The sequence below is a fragment of the Peromyscus maniculatus genome, chromosome 2, assembly GCF_049852395.1.
Source record: "Peromyscus maniculatus bairdii isolate BWxNUB_F1_BW_parent chromosome 2, HU_Pman_BW_mat_3.1, whole genome shotgun sequence".
In the NCBI taxonomy this organism is placed as follows: Eukaryota; Metazoa; Chordata; class Mammalia; order Rodentia; family Cricetidae; genus Peromyscus; species Peromyscus maniculatus.
The window spans coordinates 29,626,566-29,643,099 of NC_134853.1; the positions used below are offsets into that span (position 1 = coordinate 29,626,566).

At 45.6% G+C, this 16,534-nt stretch overlaps 1 protein-coding gene across 3 annotated transcripts in view; it reads right to left on the minus strand.

The window, feature by feature from the left end:
* Cdh17 (cadherin 17) overlaps positions 1-16,534 on the minus strand; it is a 95,684-nt gene that overhangs the window by 13,234 nt on the left and 65,916 nt on the right. For all 3 annotated transcript variants that reach the window (XM_076563887.1, XM_076563885.1, XM_076563886.1), the window contains exons 11-15: positions 15,733-15,809; positions 13,632-13,823; positions 6,812-7,056; positions 3,479-3,609; positions 855-1,094 (exon numbers count right to left, since the gene is read on the minus strand). In XM_076563887.1, the coding sequence (XP_076420002.1) occupies positions 855-1,094; positions 3,479-3,609; positions 6,812-7,056; positions 13,632-13,823; positions 15,733-15,809 (885 nt within the window). The remainder of the gene's footprint in view (positions 1-854; positions 1,095-3,478; positions 3,610-6,811; positions 7,057-13,631; positions 13,824-15,732; positions 15,810-16,534) is intronic.

Genomic DNA, 16,534 nt, shown 5'->3' on the forward strand with positions numbered 1-16,534 from the left:
GTGCTGAGCAGCTGAGGGTCCCGTGCACTGGTGGGAACGTACAATGCAAAGAGCAAGCTGGGAAATAGTCCGACCTGTTCTTAACTAGCAGAGCAGTAACCTTCTAAACGATGCAGACATTCAATGCCTTGAGAAACATGGAAGGGCACGCTCCTACCAAACACTTGCCCACATGTGTGCCCAGAAACTAACAGTCTTCGAGAGATGAACGCTAAGTTGTCTTATCACTACTGCACAATGAAGAAATGAAGCTCTGGAACATGAAACAAGAATGCATCCCCAAATAACCATACCGGGTGGAAGAAGATGGAAGAATATGAAGTGATGCAAATAACATAGATTTGGAGCAACACAAAGACTGATCGCTGGCTGAGAAAATAGGGTGGGCTTAATGGGGTGGGCAGGGGTAATAAAAAATAAGGTAAGATAAAAACTTAAGAGTGCAAAATATCGACTTGATTGTGCTGATCTTATATATGTAATGATATATATGGATAGACATATTATTATAAAGTTGTATACATTGCTCAACTGTTATTTGCTGTATGTTAATTGTGTTTGAATAAAATTTATTATAAAATCTGTTTCTCAGGCTTCACTAGAAATTTACAACTGATGTTCAAATTGTCCATCTATCCATGTACACCAGCCAGGATGTGGGGTGTCAAACTTCCCTTCCCACAAAGCCTGGGGCTTTGAAGACTTTTCCTGTGTGTTTCCAGAGCATGAACTGCTTTCTTGGAGCAAGAAGAAAATTCTATGTTGAGTTATAAAGCCAGCCAAGGGAGGGGGTGGGGGGACCATTATTCCTTCATCCATCATTGATTTTTCTCCTTGTACATTTGAAAACTCACCATTGATTTTGGAAACTTCCCAGTCATTCTGTAAGCTCTCTCTGCCAAGGGCAAATGTAAACTGGGACCTCCAAAGTGACTGCTGGTCGTCATCAGTTACCTCAAAGATGAGACTTTCGGGGCTACTGAGGGGATGGCAGAAGAACAAGCCTGTGTAGTCCTTAGCCAAGCGTGGGGGGTTGTCATTCACATCAGTGAGTGCCAGGTGGAAATCCGCCGTGGAGCTCAAAGAGGACCCACCTGAGAAATTGAAAGGTTAGAACATCATTCCAAGCGTTATCATCATCCTTCACAAGGAAGCATGTTTCTCTTTCCTTTAAAAGAATCAATATTTAAATGGTCAGGTCTATTAAAGTAGTAGAAAGAAGCTTTTAGAATTACAGACCTAATTTTAGTACTGGTAAAAGGGTTTAAATGGATCCTCCAAGATGACTCAGTGGCTGAAGGCACTTCCTGCCAGAGCTGGCAGCATGGGTTTAATCCCTGAAAGCCACGTGGAGGAAGGAAAACTAACTCCTATAAATTGATCTTTGATGTGTATACACACACACACACACACACACACACACACACACGTGCACGCACGCAAATAGAATGTAATAAAAATGTTTTAAATGTTTAAATAGTAATACTAACAGAATGTGTGTGTGTGTGTGCACAGTGACACTCAGAAGCTGTATAACTTAGCTGAGTTCATACAGCGAGTGCACATGAGAGAGGAAGATCACCAGGTGAACTCTCTATCACTTACCATTGCCTTAAGCATCCCAACTCAACTTTCTGAGCGTCATTTGTCTTCCGCTGAGAAGCTTGTGGCTTTGTGAAGGTCTCACGGGTAAACAAAGGCAGCAAACGGTTGCACACAAACGGTTGCCATGCTATGGTAGTGACCCACTGGTAGCCGTGTGCTCTTGGGTAAATCAATTTCTCAGTGTTTGGTTTCTTTATGCATAAAGTTTGGGCACTAACAGAAGCACACAGGAGGTCCAATGTGGTGTAGTGGACCCTGACTGTCCTCACCTAACCTCATGCAGACAGCGTATCAATGGCGGGACTACTTCCGTTCCCCTAAGCTGTTTTTCTGGCTCCTGCTTTGATTCCAGGAAGCCTTATTTTCTTGCTTGTCTTCACAAAAATGTCTCTGGCTGTTCTTAAAGCAAAGACGAGTCCACTGAAGTCCTTGAAGTTGTTTGGTCTATTTACATTATGATTTCAGTGCCAACAACTGAAAATGTAACATGGTTTTGGCTCATGGTCACAATCCATGAAGCTTCTAAAATGTGAGAACCACTTACGAAACTCGTGCAAAGTGAAGTGTCGATTTTTGTGGGTTCAGGGGGAGGGCATGGCATCAAGGTTTAGCCAGAAACCTCCCTTGGACTTACTGGGAGCTTTTAAATCACCAAGTGAACATAGACAACCTGATAGTGGAATGCACAGCCAGTGACGAAAACAGCTGCCTGTCTCAGCCAAGGCCTGTCCACTTGTACTTCCCTTCCAACAACAGCCTGCAGCTCTGGTGTGTCTGCTCGCTGGGACAGCTGTGTGTCTGCTCGCTGGGACAGCTGTGTGTCTGCTCGCTGGGACTATGGTCATTCCGGTCTCCATCTTTTCCCATACATTTTTATGATTCCTTTCTCTGCTCCCTGTGTTTGCCTCTAATTTAGGGCTTTGTATTTTTAAAGTTTATTATTTTTTGGTCTAAAACTGTATTGGTTTGGTAGTCATTTGTTCCACTCTCATCCTTTTTAATAAGCTAAGCAGATACATTACTAGCTAATCAGCTTAAGATCAACAGAATTCCTACTGCAAGATGGAAAATTCCATTTAAAGACACTCAATGTTTTAATTACCAGCCTTAATTCCTGGTTAGCATACTATTCCTGTGAGTTATCTTTACTTTAATCTGAACATTTTCCTGGAACTCCATGTTCAGCGTGAGTAGACAACTTGTATCACAACTGAATTAAATAGGATGTAAGGATTATGCAGGGATGGCTCAAACATCCTGGCATATCTGTGTAATTGTCTTCTCTTTCAAAAGTCCATCTTGCCTCATCCAAACAGCAGATCCCCAGGTCCCCTGATACCTGCTGAATCAGAATCCCCAAGGATGGACTCCCAGGTCACTACTGCATGCGCTTTCTGGTAGACAGCCTTGCATGAAGTATCTTCTGCTCCAAAACAGCATGAGCAGTGAGGGCTGTAATGTAAGGCTCAGTGGGCCTTGAATTTCCTCTTTGGTAGAAGCCCTCAATCTCCTTGGAGGAGGTAGTGAGAGAGGTTAGCTAAGGACTCTAGAACTTTACTAGAAGCGGCTCTAGTCCCTGCAGGAAACCAGAGCTGGCATCATCCCTAATTCCCTTCAGCCTCAGGGAAACTCTGCTGGCAGAAGCCCATATTGGCCCAAGTGTTCTCTAACACAATCATTAAGAATTGAACATGCACGCATGCACACGCGCATGCATGCACACGTATGTACGCACGCACACCTTTGTACCTGTCTCACCCTGTCTTTATGGTTATACTCAGCAGTGATTTTTAACCTTATCAATTCTCTTGCCCTCCCTCTCATTTTTATTGATGTGTTTCCTAATAACCTGGTTTGGTTTGGTTTTGCTCACCTATTTCAGTGGCCACCACTCGTACCCGATACAGACTTTCTGTTTCCCTGTCCAGCGGAGCCGCGCTGAGTATCTCGCCAGTTACGGAGTCGATTTTAAGCCAACCTCTCTTATCGCCGCTCAGTGAATAACTTCATAAAGGGAAGTGCAGAAGAAAATGTGTTACTTTGAATGAAAACGAAAGATAGTCTGTGCATTTATACTACTATATAACATTATCATTTGGATGTACCATGGAGCAGAATCACCAAGTCAGCACCACATTTACACATCTCTTTAGAAGAAGGGCTGCCTTTATAGCAGCTATTCTCAATGTGTGGACCGTGACCCCTTGGATGTCAAATGACCCCTTCACAGAAGTCTCCTAAGACCATTGAAAAACACAGATATTTACATCGCAATTCATAACAGTAGCAAAATTACTGTTAAGAAGCAGCAATGAAAATTTTATGTTTAGGGGTCACCACAACATGAGGAACTGTATTCAAGGACCACAGCATTAGGAAGGTTGAGAACCACTGCTCCGACAGCATGGTTCTGTGATTGTTTTATTATACATGGCAGAGTGACAAACTCTGGCAGAAAAGTTTATCCTTTCCTACCAATCAAAGATGTCAAACTGAAGTGAGTGTCTTCTGAAACCTTCCAGTACAACACCCCCTACATTAACTTCAGTGGACAGGACCAAGGCAACAGTTGACTGAAGTGGCCTTTAGACACATGGGTAATTCCAGTAAAGTGCGGCAGATACAGTGTAAGTGTTGGAATCACAACAAGGTTGAATAGACTGAGAAAAGCTTCTGAAGGAGATGTTGACACAGACAAAAAGGTGCCTCAAAGATACACAAGCCAGAACGGAGGGACCAAGACCAGGCTGGTGCATGCACACTGCACCGATCTGCATGGGCAGCGGTGGACGGGAAAGATGAGGTCGCGGAAACTGGGGGAGGCAGAGCATAGAAGCCAGAGGCAGCCCCCAAGCTGCGCGGAGTGGAAAAGTGACCTGGCTGAAACTGTGTCTTCAAGAGAACTCACTGGGAGATGTAGAAAGATGATTTGAGAGAAACAAGTCTGGCCTGAGGAAAACCAGTGAGTTTAGCTTTTTGTAAAGGGTCACATCATGACTGTCTATATCTATACACCATTTATTCCCACTCCTGGAAGTGCCAACTCAATACAAATTTAATAGGAATTAAAGAACTGCATGCATGCATGGCTTCAAAACATTGTCTATAATTTTTAAAATTCTGTTAGCCCACATGTCCAGGAATAGGAATGATTAAAATTATATTTAATCAAATTAATTTCCCTCAGTATATTTTTACCATGTTGTATATGTCCAGTACTGCATTCATGTTTGTGTGTAGGTGATAGACGTGAGCTCCCTGGTAGTTGGGATCTCACCGTGACAGAAGTGAGAAGCCCCGGCAGGATCTGAAGAGGAGCTGGACAATCGGCCTGCTGTGTTTTAAAGACTCTTGCAGATGGTGGTGCACAAGTTGACTCAGATGGGGCAGGTAGGGCCAGTGGGAAAGGCTGGGTTCTAAACAGAGCTGGCAATGCTTCGGACCACACTGGAAGTAGTCAGAAATGCTTGGCTCTGGATCTGTGTCAGCAATGGGGTCTATCATGTTTGAAGCTGGGCTGGATTGGGTCGGCTGGTGCTAATGGGCTCATCTAGTTTACCCAGCTGGAGAGTTAAACTCCTCAGTCCACAACTTTGGATTCTGTGCATCTGGGCTGGCTTGATTATTCCTCATTCATTTGCGGTCCAGAAACATATCTTATAGAACACCCTTTCTCCGGCTCTCTTTGCCCACCTCATCTGGCTGCAACTCTGTGGTTTTATGTTCTATACCAGTTTTTGACCCACCAGAGGAATTTCTTTAAATGCTTTTGTTTTCTCTGTACTGACATGCACAAACCTCTGGCCAGTAAATATATTAATTTTATCTTTTAATTACAACCAATATTTTTGAAGGAGGCAGAGGCAGCTCTTAGATAGTAATGGGCTGTGAATTTAGATACTTTGGATCCCATCGTGACTTGTGAATCGGATGTATAGAGTCATTTCTACACTGAATAATGCAGTATAACCCTCACTCCTTGGTAACTTTGTTGCCCAAAAAAGTCCTCATGTTAGAAGCCTCATTCTCAGGTGGTGAGTTTGCCATGTGCAAGACCCTTGAGAGGTAGGGCCAAATGGGCTGTCCTTGGGTCTTGTGAGACCTCAGCGGTCCAGATTCCTGTCTGCAATGCGATTCTTTCCCATTGCTGGTGTTGCCCTTGGCTAATAATCATGCAAGGCCTTCACACCTGCCTGTGCTGGCGCTGTCTCCATAATGTCCAGAGCTATGAGCTAAATAAACTGCCTTTCTTAAAAATAAAGTTACCTGCTTCACACTTTTTGTTTTAGTAAGCAAACTAGTAACACACTCCATGCAAAATAATCAGTTAAGTCATATAACTGAACCTAAGTGTCTCTAGGACAGCTCAATAGGAAGTAAGACTTCACTCAAGTGTGTAGAGAAACTTAAAGACTTGTCATTTGAAACTACATGCACCAGCTAGTCATGCTGAAGTATTTGTTTGCCATATACGTTCTGGACAATATTGTACAAGGCAAGCAGAAGACCTGAGTTCAAGTCCTGTCTATGCTTACTAACCATGTGATCTTTAAGATCATATAGGTATTATACAAATGTGTATATGTGCATGTGGTAAGCAAATTAATCATTGTATATTGTTGAGGCAAGTGTATGTGGGGGCTGTTGCACCAAAAAAAAAGGGGGGGTGGGGAAGATTGAGAATGGCTGAGATGGGAATATTTACACATTGGTTAGCATCTCACCTTGAACACTAGTCTCTCTGGGAATGAGAGGAATGAGTCTTACTGTCCCAGACTAGCTCTCCAGGGAAAAGGGGAGCCCAAGATCCCTACAACTAAGACAATCCCTTTGGCCTATAAGGTGGCCTTCTCTACTCACTTGGGCTTTTACCTCTCTACAACTCCAGTCCACTTTCTCTCAGGAGCTTTCTCCAGAACCCCAACAGTTCAGACCCGGGAACTGGCCGTGGTTCACCCAATCTTGGGCGGGGGCACCTCCTGACTTTACTGATCTCAGCTGAGGCCTGCATCAAGGGGACAGAATGGCACTTGATGCCCCATGTCTGAAACACTGAACCAAGGTCAGAGACCTTGCTTCTGATTTCTGCTCCGTTGGCTCAGTCCTGAAGCCAGTACATGATGCTTCTCCACTTCCCAGACCTCCTTAGCTCCCTGGCTGTGGCTGCGGCACACAAGCAGGCCTGCACAGCTCTGCTGTCCCGTACCTCACAGGCAGGCCTTCAGGATCCCTGGCAGTCACGTTGCCCACTCTCGTGCCTACAGCAGCATCCTCGCTGACTTTCGCTTGGAATATAAGTTGGGGAAACACAGGTACTTCGTTCACATCCGTCACAAACAGCTTGAACGAGGCAAAAGAACTAGCATTGTACATTACGTTGGGCACCAGCGGCTCAGGGTTTTCTGCTTGGAACACAATGCTGGTAACTGGTTCAGTTTCAAAGTCTAGAGGCTGTGGAGGAGAAGACAAGAGAAGTTAACCTCGGAGTGAGTTGCCCCTTCAAGGATTCATTGCTTCAAAACTCATACAGTCTTAACCTAAACGTGCTTCTCAAGAAAACCACAGGGAAAAACCAAAAATACAGCTTTACTTCAGGTGCGATCAGGGCACTGAGTGTTTCCATGGACTGTCCTGGAAGAAAGACTCTAGCACAGCCCTCCTCAGATTCATTTAACCCTGGGACACCCTGCTCATCCCTCAGCAAAAACTTTATTCTCCTCAGGCAAGGACAGCTAGAAAAATATTCATACAACAGAGATGTCCACGTGGTATGGGGAATTCAGAACCCAAGACCCGAGGTAAGAGATTCTAGGAGAGGGGAGCGGAGGCCATGCCAGGAGGAGGATGTGTTCCCATTCCACGTGGCCAGAGAGGACCGGGAATGAGAACAGGACACTGTTTCTGGCTCATGTGTGGGAGAATTTAACCAGCAGGCTACCTAAGAAAGAAAGAGTTGATTCAGAGAGTGGTCCATTCCCAATTCTGGAAGTTTTCAAGCATAGGCTTAACTACATGTGCCAGCACAGGAAGACTTAGCTATCTTATGAACAACTGGCCCCATGGGACTGCATGTCCCCCTCTAAGCAAAGTCCACACTTCGCTAAGAGGAGAAAGACCAAGAAGGGCTGATAACCCCTGCCATAGGCCACTATCTCTGGACTCGAGGATCCCATAGGACTCTAAACCCCCGGAAACTGAAATCTCAATACTGCGTGTGTGTGTGTGTGTGTGTGTGTGTGTGTGTGTGTGTGTGTGTGTGTGTGTGTTTCTTATTCTAGGATGAGGACATATGGGCTTTTAAAATCCCATTATTTGTTTGTATGTGTGTGTATGTATGCTGGTACATACATGCATGATACATGTACCAAGATCAAAGGACAACATGTGGGAGTCAGTTCTCTCCTTTTCCCACATGGGTCCCAAGGATCAAACAGGTTGTCAGGCTTGTGGAGTGAGTGTCTTCATCCACCGGGCCATCTTGCTGGCCCCAGTCAGCTGGTCAAATTCTCAAAGGAACCTCAAAAACTAAGGAGGACCAAAGCAAAGCTAAAAGCTATATGGAGGAAGCAGCAGCCGTGACTTTATCTAGACACACGCCTCTGGAGGACTTGAGATATGTGGGCCTGACCTTATGTCGTTTTCTCAGCAGCTACACAGGTCGTGATAGCCACTCATGGAGCGACAGACAGACACACACGGCATTGACTCAGCTCGCCATCCTGACATCAAAGGAATTCTCCCTCAGGAGTTGATCAGTACTGTTCTCCTCATCCCTTTCCCTCATCCCACCACCGAGCCTGAAACGGGCAAGGTTCTCCTCCTCTGCAGCTACACAGCACCCAAGCCAGGGCTTTAGCCGTGTTACTATTCTGTGTCATCACTGGCCATCAGCTCTGTGACAGGAAGAACTGAGGCATGTTCCTCTCACTTCCCATCTTCCTGACACACAGTACCCATAGTATAGCAGCTAGAGGATACACAAATAAGGCTTGATCCTTGACAGTTTCAATGGAGAGAAAATTATGGAGACCATCCTTTCCCTAAGAAATCCCTCACCCATACATATATTCTGACAACTAAACCCCTAATTCATAAGCACAATGAGAAACCTGGGAGAGAGAATCACCAGTCAGGGTCACTTGCAGGAAAACATAGGAAGCAATGACATTTATTTAATAAAAGGAGAGGCTGTTCATAGAAATAAGTGCCCATTGGCTGCTGGGCATCAATGGCTTATTGATCTAATGATCAATGGTCTAATAGGACTCCTGTGTGCTCAGAAATCCTGGGAATCACTCCAAATCCCAGAGGGTCACTACAATGCTGTCCAGCTAAAGTAAGAGTCCAGTAAACCCAGCAGGAAGGAAGAACCCCCTAGAAAGTCAACCCAAGAAGACAGAGACAGATGGGACTCCAACTTGATACACCAGCCTGCCACAGCAGTGGCTCTACTCCAGTCTCAAGTAGACATCACAACTGTCTACACACCTAGGCAAATGAAGCCTTCCACCCTGGTCACCACACAAGCCTTGAGTCTCCTGCCTAGCTTTTCCATCCACTCCGGCCCTAGAGCTACAGGGGTAAGGTGATGAGCGCCCGTGTCTACGGATGAAGAGGCGCTGTGGCGCTGGAACAGATCACACAAGGCCGAAAGAGAAAGATGGCAGAGAATGCTAGACATCAAGCCAAAGACATGAGACTTGATTCTTGACCTGCAAGGCCAGGCTGGGTTTCAGAAGTGTTCCCTCAATACTTAGTGAACAGAGAGACAGGAAACAAAGGGAGTTTACTGCTGAGCGGCTGTACTCTCTACCTAGCCTTCACATCTGACCACCACCCAAGCAGCCCTGCTGCAACAACCATGGAAAGCTCGAATGGAAGGCATTAAATTAGCAACTCTCAACAGACACTGCTGAATCCATCCATGCAGGCTTTCATGGTGGATGAAGCCAGCCAAGAGACCCATGGGGACACGTTCATCAGATAAGCAGAAAACCTGCCTCTGTCCAGACTCCCCCTCTGCGCCCAACTGCCTTAAAAGGCCAAGCTAGGGATTTAGATTCTGTCTGGAAACAGACAACATGCTGAGAGCAGGGGTCCAGGGCAGGACATTTCACATTTCCACCACACAGAAACCATGCGCATACTGGCTTTGCAGCTGATGCCCGAGCTAGTTAAAGCATCCATGACTCAAGAATTCAAAAGGACTGCCCATAGTGGGGAAGGGGCAAAAAATTATATAAAAGTAAAAACCAAAGCAAACTCCAAATTTTGAGAAAGGAGGTCTCAGGAGAAATACTGATGTACCAGGAAGTACTAGGATAATAAACAATAACAAACACCATTCCTCGCTATTGATACCAGCCCAGCCCTGAGAGCCTGATCATCCACGGCCCCGGGGCTCCAGAGCATTGCATAGGAACCTTTTCAAAATCCCTGGTTTCTGGGCTTTCTTCTGAAGAGGCTGTGGTGCAGCCCCTGGTTCAGGGGTATGTTTAATCACACCCCAAAGTGATTGACCTTTAAAAGCGACTGATTGGGCCCTTGACATATCCATAAACAAGAGCATACAAGCAAGACTGAGGTTTCTTAAGAAACCACCTTGTGGAGTTTGTAACCAGTGTGAGCCACTTTGGCAAAACCACTCATTGTGGGTGAGGGTAGGGAGACGGCTTAGTGGATAACAGTGCTTGCTGAACAAGAAACTGAGCTCCAATCTCCAGTGCCCATGTCATAAGACGGGGTTGGGGCTAGGCGTGGCCATGTGTGTCGCTGGAGACAGGGCTATCTGTGGGGCTTGCTGGCTGCCAGCCTACCTCCAGGCTCAGTGAGAGACCTTGTCTCAAGGGAATAAGGAGGCAAGTAATACAGAGGATGCTCAACATCCTCCTTTGGCCTCCTCATGCACCCTCACACATGAGCATACACCATACACTTACACCAAATCCACACTCCAAAATACAAAATATGAACATATACATTTGTCTCATGCTCTTCTATATCCAATGGGCTAAAAGTTGATACATCCTAAGCAAAACTCCATCCCTGAGGGTTTGTTTTGCTTAGCACTAAGACCCTAATCTAAGGTCCCTGCTCCAGAGGAAGCCATGGAAACCTCCGGCTACCTTGTCCATCAGCACTGTGTCTGTCCATTGGCAAAACACTCTTGCAGAGATATGCTTGGTGTTATGGGGAAGAGCATGTTTAAGAACTTAGTTGGGTTTTAAATGCAGTATCTCTCTTGATCACTGCAAACAGGAGTTTAAGCCTCTGGTACAGTTTGTACCCTTCAGAGTTCCAGGACTCCAGCTGTGTTCCGAGATTACCTTACAGTGATCAGCCTGCCAAATTCTGTCACTCAAGTTCTGTTGTTACAGTGCCTGGGGAACAGAGAGCTGAGACTTCAGGACCCTAACATGCAGGTTCAGCAGTTGCTTGTGTGACTATTAGTAATTGTACATGAAACAAATTTCAATTATTCATCAGTCTAGCAACACTTAATACCTTCATGTATCATGTGTCAAGTGATATTCTAGACATGGGAAGTACAGCAACATACCAAATCAGGATGAGAAGAGTTTGGTGAGTGGCCACTATAATCCCACCTCATATAAGGTTTATGCCGAAGGATAACTATAGCTCTCCTCTACAGAAGGATCCAACCACACATGGTCAAGTTAGCTGGGGGTGGTACATGATAAGATATCACAAAGAAAAAAAATGACATATGTCCCCCTAGCTTCCCTGACAGCCTAGAGTGGCGGAGGAGAAAGAGAATCACACCACCGTGCGTGGCAGGGGCCCCTTCCCTCTCCTCCCCAGGTTCGCTCTCTGTGGAGCTAGCCGGGAATGGAAGGGGAGCTGTGATGGCTCCTCCTCCAAATGACGGACTTCCGCGGGCTCTGGGTTACACCCTGAACTCTGCAGAGCCCAGGGGGCACCTTCGTCACATGGGGTGTGAGTGACAACCGTGCAATCTTTTCTTGTTGCTGTGACCAAATACTGGATAAGAGGCAGCGTAAGGGAGGAAGGACCCATTTTGGCTCACCACTTAAGGAGAGGCACATCACCACAGCAGGGAAGGTGTGGCTGGCCATGTCCTGTCTGCAGCCAGAAAGCAAAGAACTGGACGGCCAGGAAGGCTGGGCTATAAAACTTCTTAGCTCTGGCCCTAGTGAACCACTGCCTCCAGCAATGCCTCACCTCCCGGAGGTTCCACAACCTCGCAAAACGGCACCAGCTTGAGAGTAAGTGTGCAAACACACAAGACTGAGGGCACCATTTCACATTTAAGCATCAGGGGCTAGCCTGTAGCTCGGCTCAGAGCCACCATCATCTTTACCTTTGCTCTTTTTCATTTTCTGGGCAACTGCTCTACTTGGCCTTCACTTGTGGCATTTGATTTCAGCTTTCCATTACTCTAGTTCCAAACTGTCCTCGGCTTTTCCTTTGCAGCCCCAACCAGCAGGCAGTATTTCAGCAGATTCTCTGTTGCCCTCTCTCCGCTTAACCGGAAGGCTTTGAAAGCCCCCTGTGAAAAGTGCTTCAGCTCAACACCTATTGGATAATGTTGTGTGTTGGCTCCAGATGAGACATCTGGTAAACCCTTATGAGTCCTAACACAAACCCAGCAGCTACAGAAGAAACAATCAAGACTCAGGTACATGGTGAGGGACAGGAGTAGGCTGAGGGAAGGTTGGAGGGACCCTGGAGAAAGAAGTGGGAACTTTGAATTACTACTTTATCTCCAAACTCTCCAATCTTTCTAGAAATGGGGAAAACAGGGCAATGCCATGAAGGATGGAGTTACAGTTCTTCCAAGCTCCTTTTGGTGAAAACACTGAGCCCTCATTTGGACTCACAGGCTAGCTAAAAGCAGGATAAAAGTCTGCCATCCCTTTCCCATTTCACATCTGTGTCTTCTGTCTTAAAACTTCAGGTCACCTTCCTGCTTAGCTCTGTATGGGGGCATGCTAATCACTTAAGGAACATGCATCCAGAGCCTCCTTGTGGGCATGCTAATCACTTAAGGAACATGCATCCAGAGCCTCCTTGTGGGCATGCTAATCACTTAAGGAATGTGCATCTACAGTCTCATCCCTGGAGTACAATGATTTCCAGTTACCCACATTGCATGACCTCTTCTGGCCTTCATGGGCATTTGCAGTCACACACACACACACACACACACACACACACACACACACACTTAAAAATAAGAAATTAATCTAAAATCCCATCCTCACTCAAGGTACAAATAGAAGAGGAACTGAGGCATCTTCTTGCCAGGTTTTTACAGCATTGAGTTCCAAATTGTCCCAAAAGACATCTGAAAATGCCAGTCATTGTCCTAACCCTACAGCCACAGCCACCTTAAAATCTAGGAACAGTAGATATTGCAGACAGACCAGTCCCAAGCTGGATGGTCCAGAGACCTGGGATAGAATCAAACATGATTGGAGAAAAAAATGTCAATGTAATGATGCCTAACGAAATTCTGCTATACTCATAGACTGATGACTACCCCAATTGTCATCAGAGAGGCTCACCCAGCAACTGATGGAAACAGATGCAGACCCACAGCCAAGCACTGGGCCAATCTCAAGGAATTCTGCTGGGGGGGTGGGGGGTGGCGGGGGTCAAGGTCATCACAAGGGAACCCACAGGAACAACTAACCTGGGCTCATAGGAGCTCACAGAGTCTGGGAGCCTGCATGGGAGCCTAGGTCCCTTGAGCAGCTTGGTCTACTTGTGGGACTCCTAGCAGTGGTAGCAGGGGCTGTTCCTAACACTCTGGTCCCTTTGCCCAGCATTAATACAAGGGGAGGAGCTTAGTCTTATAAGCCATGCTTTGTTGATACTCATGAGAGACCTGCCCCTTTCTGAACAGAAACAGAGGAGTGAATGGAAGGGGCAGACGGGAGGGGGGGAGGAATGGGAGGAGGACAGGGTGGGGAAACTGCAGTCGGGATATAAAAATAAATGAATAAATTTAATTAATAAAAACCATTAAGTGAGCTCTCTACCTTTTTAATCTTGACGTATCCTGCATTGGTCTGGGGGTCTGTGGTGACTTCCAGTCTTCCCTCAGCGTCTCCCTGTACGATCTTGTACAGGATTTTAGAGCTCCCTGTAAAGGGCTCATCAGCATCTGTGGCTTGGATGACCAAGATGGTGGATCCGATGGCTGCGTCTTCAGGGAGAGTCATGTTTCCATACTGAGGAAGAAACGGGGAGGGAAAGGAAACACAGTGTCCACTGTCAACGAGCTTAACTGCCAAAGCACAAGTGTCCCTGGGTTCAGGGCTGAGGTCACAGCTGCCACTAACACCAAGCACAGCTTCCCATGAACACGATACAGTTGCTTTCACATCATTTGTACTTGTGAACTGAAGTCTATACCAAGAAACATAACATCTTAGACATTCTAGAAGGATTCTAAAATAGATTTCCCCTCCAACACCCAACACGCTTAATAACTATAATTATTTGAATAATAATGATATAAATAGTCATAATATGTGAAATGCCTATGAAGTGACAGATACTTCTAATTCTTGAATCTGCTAAGCAATAGAGATTAAGAGCTCAAAACACTGAAGTCAGAGTTGGCCACTAATCCTAAACTTGCTATTTGTTGGTTGAGTGATGTAGTTATCACATTTCTTTAAACATGGGCTTGATCACTTGTCTAATGGGAAAATGCAACCTATCGTTTTAAGAGAGATGGTACATGTAAAGCCCCTGAATGCCTGGTACCAGTGCTTGTGAAAGATGAGCAGCAAAATACCCTGGAGGCGGCAAACCTTCCAGTGACGTTTGGCAAGGGTCACCCCCACCCAGGCCAGCATGGTGTGACAAAACCCAAACCTCCAGAGCCCATGCTCCTCACTCTCCCATAAAGCATTCTGGTTCCCCTGAAGCCCACTCTTCCCACATCATGATCTCAAAATGGTAACAGCCAGGGTCCAAGAGACAATGCTGGCAACAGAATAAGAAAGCCCACTTCCTCTCCAGCCATGTTTGTATCTCCAAGCTTTTAAAGTCTCCACTGCAGAATTTTTCTGCTCAATCTGCTTGACCACAGTCTGGTGAAATGCAGGGAAGACGCAACATGGGAAAGGGATAAAATGCCCTAGAGGATGGAGGCCGAGAAGAAATGAGTTCTTTATTTCATGCTTGTTTAACCTCAGTGCCTGTTAGACAAGTTACATCTCATCACACTTCTTACGGTTCTGAGCCCTACCATAAATCAATTCCCTTCTTTGTCACAGCCTTGTCCCTGTTTTGATTTATGAACACCATCAGAGGGCTCTGGACTGCCTCAAAATTGACTTCTAACATAACAAGCTAGTCAAATGGTCTTCACTCTCCCTTGAGCTAAATAAATCAAGACATCCCTTTTAAGGGAGCAATGATAATGCCACTCCATGACTATAGCATTTTCCTTGATGTCCTTTCTACATTGATACTTCTTACTCTACACCTAATTCGAATTATCACAAATATATGGAACACATTTTTAGGCTTAAGCCAGAGATTTTTTTCCCTTGCCCTTTCCTCTTACCTGGTTTAATACAAAATGAGTTAAAGTTGTTAGTATTTCTTTTTTTTCCCCCAAGACAGGGTTTCTCTGTGTAGCTTTGTGCCTTTCCTGGAACTTGCTTTGGAGACCAGGCTGGCCTCGAACTCACAAAGATCCACCTGCCTCTGCCTCCCCGAGTGCTTGGATTAAAGGCATGCACCACCACTGCCCGGCAAGTTGTTAGTGTTTCTGATGCTAATATTTTATGCCAAATGCTTGGAAAAGATCAAGTAGCTCTTCACCTACTGTCTATTGCATGCAAACGCTATGACAATGCACAAGCAGCCATTCACCTTTCGATCTGAAGAGGACTGTGGCTGTAGCTTTTAAGCAGCCTTTGGAATAAATGAGTTGCTAGCAGGAGTTTATGAACAGATATCCCCAGGTACTATCAGTACATCCTAGCATCCCTGAGGACTTATGCTGAAGATGTTCCCTGGTTTTTGTTGGTACATTGACCAGACTACCTGGTACTTTGTGTTTTATTCAGATTCGATAATACGATCAAACTAACAATAAAACAAATGGTGACATCTACTCACGTCTGATACTTCAAAGATGGGAATCTGGTCATTGATATCAATAACGTTGACTTGCACAAAACAGAGGGTCTTGAAATCTGAAAACCAAAGTCATACCACAGAAATTCTCATTGGAAATCATGCATTAGCATCAGGACTTGGTAAAAAATACAATCATATATCTATATCTATCTATCTATCTATCTATAGATAGATAGATAGATAGATAGATAGATAGATAGATAGATAGATAGATAGATAGATAGATAGATAGATAGATATAGATAGGCAAATGACGTGACAGCCGCTGCCACAATTTCACAGTTGATGTGAATGGAGGCTGCTCTGCGCCCCACCTCACCACAAGCAGGTCATCAAGGGGATGTGGAAGCCAGACCGGGCCCTGAGATGCTTCCCTGAGCTTCCCACTGCCCAATGCGAGGGAGGGCTTTTCCGCCATGCAAGATGGCTGTTTTTCTGTGAAGCAGCCTCCCTTCTGGGACAGGTGGATGATATGCAGTCTCTGACGTCCAAAGTGAAACTGTCCCTTGCAACAATACTGCTGAGCGTCTCACAGGCTGTCTTTTTTTCTCAGAGTACATCTGCCCAGATAGTCCCATCTGACACGGCAGAGAGGTTCAAGGCCCCCGGCTTTCCTCTCCTCCAAGTAAGGGAGAAAGTGGCGTAATGCACCTCCAAGGGAGGCTGAGAGGTAGCTCACAGAACCCGGGGAAATGGCACATGCTTTGGGGGTGGTTTGACAAGTCAAAGACTGATTAGAATCAGCAGTTGTATCTAAGGTCCAAGATGGGCATGGCCGGCA